Source organism: Asterias rubens, chromosome 10, assembly GCF_902459465.1.
Source record: "Asterias rubens chromosome 10, eAstRub1.3, whole genome shotgun sequence".
NCBI classification, from domain to species: domain Eukaryota; kingdom Metazoa; phylum Echinodermata; class Asteroidea; order Forcipulatida; family Asteriidae; genus Asterias; species Asterias rubens.
Genome location: NC_047071.1, coordinates 6584135 through 6590342, shown reverse-complemented (window position 1 = coordinate 6590342; position 6208 = coordinate 6584135). Strand labels below are relative to the sequence as shown.

At 40.8% G+C, this 6208-nt stretch overlaps 1 protein-coding gene across 1 annotated transcript; it reads left to right on the top strand.

Moving 5' to 3' along the window:
* Positions 1–229: 229 nt before the first annotated feature.
* Positions 230–4674, top strand: LOC117296056. The gene is made up of 7 exons (XM_033778921.1): positions 230–1169; positions 1329–1825; positions 1918–2240; positions 2323–2525; positions 2635–2982; positions 3297–3455; positions 3567–4674. The coding sequence occupies exons 1-7, from the start codon at positions 252–254 to the stop codon at positions 4041–4043; spliced, it is 2925 nt and encodes a 974-aa protein (XP_033634812.1). The 5' UTR covers positions 230–251; the 3' UTR covers positions 4044–4674.
* Positions 4675–6208: the final 1534 nt, after the last annotated feature.

The window sequence follows — 6208 nt, the reverse complement described above, 5'->3', positions numbered from 1 at the left end:
ATAGGCCTAAACGACTTTTAATGGTCTGTCAGGGAAAACCTCATCTGTATTATAATTATTATTTTTTAACATTAAAAATTAAATCACATTGTCAAAGAAACAATTTGTGCAATAAACAAATTGTCAAAGAAACAATTTGTGCAATAAACAAAATCTAAGTTTTAACTTTAAATTATTGTTAATATAATTCAAACTTTAACATTAATTTGTTTTTCCTGTTTTTTTTTTCTTTTCTGTAATACAGATTCAAAATGGATGAACATAAGAGTTTTCTGAAAAGGTTATGTAGACTGTGTGGGGGGCGGTGCTTGTCATCATTGGACACGAAGGCTGGGAAATGTGCTAAGAGTTGTGCCAAATACAGAGACAAAATTCTTAGCACATTTCAGGTTGACGTCTCCCATGATGAAGAAAGCACTCACCCCCCTCACATGTGCCATTCTTGTTATACTTGTCTGTTTCTTTTGCCTAGGAAAGCTGCCCCCGCCTGGCCACCCCACCCAAGAACAGGTGTCTGCACTGTTTGCACAAATTCTGTCCACCAACATCTCACAGCTGGTCGAAAAAAGAAGCAGAAACGCACAGGGGTTGGCAGGCCTAGGATTACCCCCGCATATGTAGAGCACTTTAGCAGTCTCCCCCCCTCACCCACAGTCTCCAGGGATAAGATTTCCAATTTTGAGCCATTGTCAAGTACAGCCTTGATAGAATGTAAAATTTGCACCCAGTTACTTGACAATGCCCTGGAGACACCTTGCATGCATCTGTTTTGTTCCGGGTGCTTGACAGCACACTATAAATCTTTCAGAGAACCTAGCGCCCCATGTCCAGTCTGTCAAGTACCAGTGCACTTCGAGAGCATCACTGCCCCCCGAGGATATTTTGCTGATTTGTTTTTTAGTACAGCTATGAAGTGCACAGCATGCAAGGTCCATGTAACTGTGGGTGAAATTTCAACCCATGTTTGTTCAGTTAACCCACCTACAGTTTCAATTGCAGATAAAATCGTTCAGCCATCCACAACTCAAAGTGAAGTCACCCAGATGTTGCTGCGTCCCCTGACTGCGCCGTTAACCCCTCAGATGGAGGCTCTCGGAGCACACATCTTGAAGACCAAGCTCGCCCAATCTGCAGACGGGTTAACCACACAGTACAGCACCGGTGGTCTGGTGAGTTGAATTATTTCCCAACTTAAGCGTTGCATTAAATTATTTATTAAGTTTAAAACTATTTTCTTTGTGTTTTTTTCCTTTTACCTCCATGCAAGGAATTTCTTAAAATGATTTGAGATGCTGATTATTTTGTATCTTTTTTTTTCTCATAATAAGCCTCTCATGACACTTTGTGTCCCCACTCCTCGGAAAAGCAGCGAGGTTGCCTCCTCCAAAACCATCCGACGGCGCTCAGAGATTTTAGACAAGACCCGTAACCTTCTCAGCAAGGGTGCAACAAAGGAGCAGCACAAAGACGAACTCAAGCTATGCCACCTGCGAAAAGATCTGCAGGGCATGTTGCGGGACTTAAAGATCAACACCATCAGGATCCCCAACATGCAGCTCCTTGCTGCGAAGGCTCACCTGGGAGTCTCTTGGAAGCGCACCAGGAAATTGAAAAGATGGTTGAGGGAGTACAACATTCTCACCGAAGGAGAAAACGCCATGCGTCATCAACAACGAGACGTCGTGGCGGACAACATCATTGCTGAAAACCTCCCCTTTTCATTCCCTGACGACGTCAATGGAGGAGTTACCATCAAGCCAGCCCCCTGCGTAGCTGTGAAGTCCCTTGTCGCTAAAGTTAGACAGCAACTAGATGCCTACCAGAAGTAAGAAAAATAGGAAAGTTGAAACAGTTCATTATTAATTTTTAAGAACATAATTGAATAGAATGCTTAAAATTTGCTCCTCTCCTCAACAGGAACAACGAGCTAACTTGGCACGAGGGCAATATCCCACAGACCGAGGTTTGGGTCAAGATCGGAGGCGACAAGGGAGGCGGGACGTTCAAACAGATGTTCCAGATCGCCAACGTTGGACGTCCCAATGCCCTTAGACACACCGTAGTTGCTTGTGCTTTCGCAGCAGGTGATACCAGCAACAACCTCAAGATTGGTCTCCTGCGCTTCTGTCAACAAGTTGCTGAGCTGCAGTCCTGCACTTGGAAGAGCCACAACATCAGACTCTTCATGTTCGGGGACTATGAGTATCTCTGCCGAGTGTATGGAATCACCGGGGCTTCAGGTAAATTCAGTTTTGTTTTTCGAAGTTCAAAAAAGCAAAATGTAGACGTATGTTCATTTTATTTTTTTCTTGTATTGAATAGGGCGACACTGCTGTCTTTATTGTGACATCACAAAAGAGGACATGCGCCAGCCCCGGGAGGAACGGACACCATCCAGGCAGAGGACTCTACAGACCCTGGACGACGACCTCCGCAGATTCAACGATGATGGCAGTAATCTCTCCAAGGCCAAACTCTTCAACAACGTGATCAGAGAGCCAATGTTTAGGATCCCGCTGACACAGGTAAACAATTTGCTAACTGTATTTAGCGCTTATAACAATTTTGTTTTTTAATTCAATGCACGTCAATGCAAATGAAGTTACAAGTTAGTTTGTTTCTTACTTATTACAGGTTTGCCCCCCCGGACTTCACATCAGTCTGGGGTTATACCTCAAGCATTTTAATAGCTTTGAAGGGGCATGTCATGACCTTGACATGCAAGTGGCGGCTGTGTTAGCGTTGCAAGATGAACATCGCACCGAGGAAGACAATCCAGCACTTGGCTCCTGCTTCAAGAGTGTCGTCTCCGTGTTGAAGAGGGCCCGGCAACTAGATCTGCAGGCAGAGGCCTTGGATGAGGAATTCCGTCAGAAAGAAGAAGACCTTGCGGACACCATCATGTCATCTGTGGAGGGAAGTGCAGATCTTCAAGCTTACATCACTGAAACAACTGCACTGCGAAAGCAACAACAACATCTGGTAAGTTTTCATAACATAAAATGTAAAACTGTCTGAGGGTTTGCTGGTAGAAATCTTTCCTTAAAATATTACTTGCAATATTCCTTAAAAAAAATTTCATCTCCCGATGTCACACAAATTTATTTCTTGGGAGACTTAGGTTATCTTTGCATTTACATCATACATTGCCTAAGAAGTAATATTTCAACGGTTTCTACCTTCAAACCGTGTTGTTTAATGTAAACCTGTGGATATTGTTTTGTGTCACTACAAAAAGTACCCAAAACCCAATCATTTCTATTCACTATATTGCCCATGTTATTAATTTTGTTCAGTTGGCGGAGGCAAAGGATCTTCGAGAAAAGGCAGCACTTAAGCCAGGTCAAGGTCCTCTAGCTGGGCAACTTGACATCGTTCTCCAGGATTTCCGGGTGCAGCGACAAGCCTACCATGGGAAGAGTTTTGTTGGCAATCATGTCCACAAATGTTGCAAGGTATACAAATTTTATAAGACATTGTGACAAATAACAAGTATGACTAATAACAATTATAACTGATAAGTATTTTAGAGCTAAAATATTTTACCTATCTTATATATAATGCAGGAAGAAAACATCAAACTCCTAACCGACGCAGTAGTCAACAAAACCCGAGATCTTTGTCCTTCCCTGGTGGGTGAAGCAAGAACAGTCGCTGCAAAGTATGCCAAACTCTTCCAGCTGTTTGGCACTTGTCACCGGACGTTTAACACTTCATCGGTCCTGGATGGCCCAGCCGTAGATGCATTAAGCCAGGACATTAAGAACTACCTGGCTTACTTTCGAGCCACTTTTCCATCTGAGAGTGTGCCGCCGAAGATGCATCTACTAGAGGACCATGTCATCTCCTGGCTGCGGCAGTGGCACTTCGGTCTTGGCTTCCACGGCGAGCAAGGAGGGGAGTCGGTCCACGCCCATCTCAACACCCTCCGGCGTGACGTCCGAGGACTGCATGAAGAAGTGGACATTCTGCAGTCTGTCATCCGGACTCACTGGGTCATGACCAGCCCTGCCCATGCACCACCTGCTGCCTTTTCAAAATAATTTCATTTTATTAATTTCCAAATCCCAAGGTTCAATCCATAAAGAACTGGTCACTTTTTCATGATGTGTAAATAATATATTTGTAAATGTACCTTAATCTTTGGTGTACGAGCCGCAATATTTTTGAGGGTCAAAATCAATTTAATCTGCGACTTATATGCCTAAGATTGTGGTACAAGAAACGGTGTAAGTATGTATCCTTTTGTTAAAATGTACATAAAATCATACGAATTCATGATGTGTAAATTATAAATTTGTAAATGCATCTTAATCTTTGGTGTACGAGCCGCAATATTTTTGAGGGTCAAAATCAATTTAATCCGCGGCTTATATGCCTAAGATTGTGGTACAAGAAACATGTGTAAGTATGTATCCTTTTGAAGAATTTTACATAAAATCATATGAATTCATGATGTGTAAATTACAAATTTGTAAATGGCCCTTAATCTTTAAGCGTATGATCCCAAAGATTTGAGGATCAAATTCAATTTCATCCGTGGCTTACAATGCCTAAAATTGTGGTACAAGAAACGTGTAAGTAAACAAACGTGTAAGTAAACAAACGTAAGTATTTCTCTTATATGCCCAAGAATGTGGTACAAAAAACAGGTGTAAGTATTTCTCCTATTAACAAAATGTACATAAACTCATAGGAATTCAGGGTGTGTAAATAATAATTTAAAAATGTACAGGTCTTAATCTTTGGGGTTTAAGCCGCATTGCTCTTTCACTTTTATTGAATTCTTTTAGGCAAGATTAATTTAGAGTGTAAGTGATTAATTTAGTTCTCAATTTATTATTTATGCACTTACCAGGTGATTAAGTAAACACTACATAGCTGTCCTCAGAGGTATTTTCTTTCACCGCAATCTGTAGAAGCTGACGGCCACTGAACTGGGGAGGGTGGGGGAAGGGGGTGGGGGTGGGGGGAGAGGTTAATTTTCAATTGAACGTCACATTATGTCACCGTGGTCCAGTGGTTAGATTGCAGGACCTGCAATCTCATGGTTGTTGGTCCATCCTACCAAGCTAACCGCTGATTTCACAATGACTAGAACAAATTGTCTTGTTTCTGAACTCACAATTTCTTAATTTGTGAAATTCATAAGCATCTATAGACAAACATAAATAATTAAAGCAGGTATTTAAAAATTGGCTCGTCAAACACACTAAAATCCTGGTTCATATACATCACACAAATTGCGAATGTGAAGTGATCTTTCCTTGTGTGTCAAAATTTTAAAAACAGCACAGGCCTACTTATTGGCCACCTAGTTCGCTTCAAAATATTGTAGGAAATAAATAAGTCCAAACAAAAAATTGTTTGAAAAAATACAATTTTAAAACAATATGTATGCATTTCTCTAAACATAGATAAAAATACACGTCAATTGTTTGTGCAAAAACAATAATCTAGTTTGAGCGTATAATTATCATAGATTGTCGCTAAGTTTCAAAATTAAGTTGTAGGGTTTTCCAGGTCTTTTTTTTTCTCAACATGAGTTTTTACCTGGTTTTTTACCCCACAAAGATGCAATCAGATGATGAAAATTGGAAGAAATATCAGTATGTACAATTGGGTATATTCTTTCCTAAATTCACCGAAAACAGTATTTAAAAATGTCAACAAACAGATCCCGTTCGTTTCCACATGGTTTTTATGATCAATCAACATGTTTTTTTCTCCTTCCATGATCCTTCAGCTTCTCACACGTGGGTCGTTTATTCTTACATGTAAAAAATACTAAAAATGCAACGAGGTTTAGTATAACAACTATATGATCTTGACGACTGATAACATTATTGGTGAATTATAATTTATTGTACGTCAGTATTGTGCATGGTCTTTCATCATTTATTGTCATTAAACTTGTATGGTGTATTCAATAAACTAAATAGCAGACAAATATTACCTGAAAGTGAAAGAATTGAGCCTCTCTCCACATGTTTTCTTAATAATCTTTTCCAATCCTTTGTGCATACATCGTGAGGTCGCGGTGTCAGATTACAATGCATTCAAGGAAGCTGTGTTGTGTGGTGGCACCCATGCTGGTTGCTGACCATGCACTGACCCATGGAGCAATCCATGACTGACCACACCAAGCACAGACTGCCGGACGAACAGAATCTTGGACAAATGTGCCGAGTTCTGGTTGAAAAATTGA

What these genes read in the sequence shown, in the direction of transcription:
- LOC117296056 (XM_033778921.1), top strand. Translation starts at nt 252, where the DNA reads ATGGATGAACATAAGAGTTTTCTGAAAAGGTTATGTAGACTGTGTGGG. An exon ending in GAAAGCAACAACAACATCTG is followed by an intron (nt 2,983 to 3,296) that starts GTAAGTTTTCAT and finishes AATTTTGTTCAG; the next exon opens with TTGGCGGAGGCAAAGGATCT. An exon ending in ATGTCCACAAATGTTGCAAG is followed by an intron (nt 3,456 to 3,566) that starts GTATACAAATTT and finishes TATATAATGCAG; the next exon opens with GAAGAAAACATCAAACTCCT.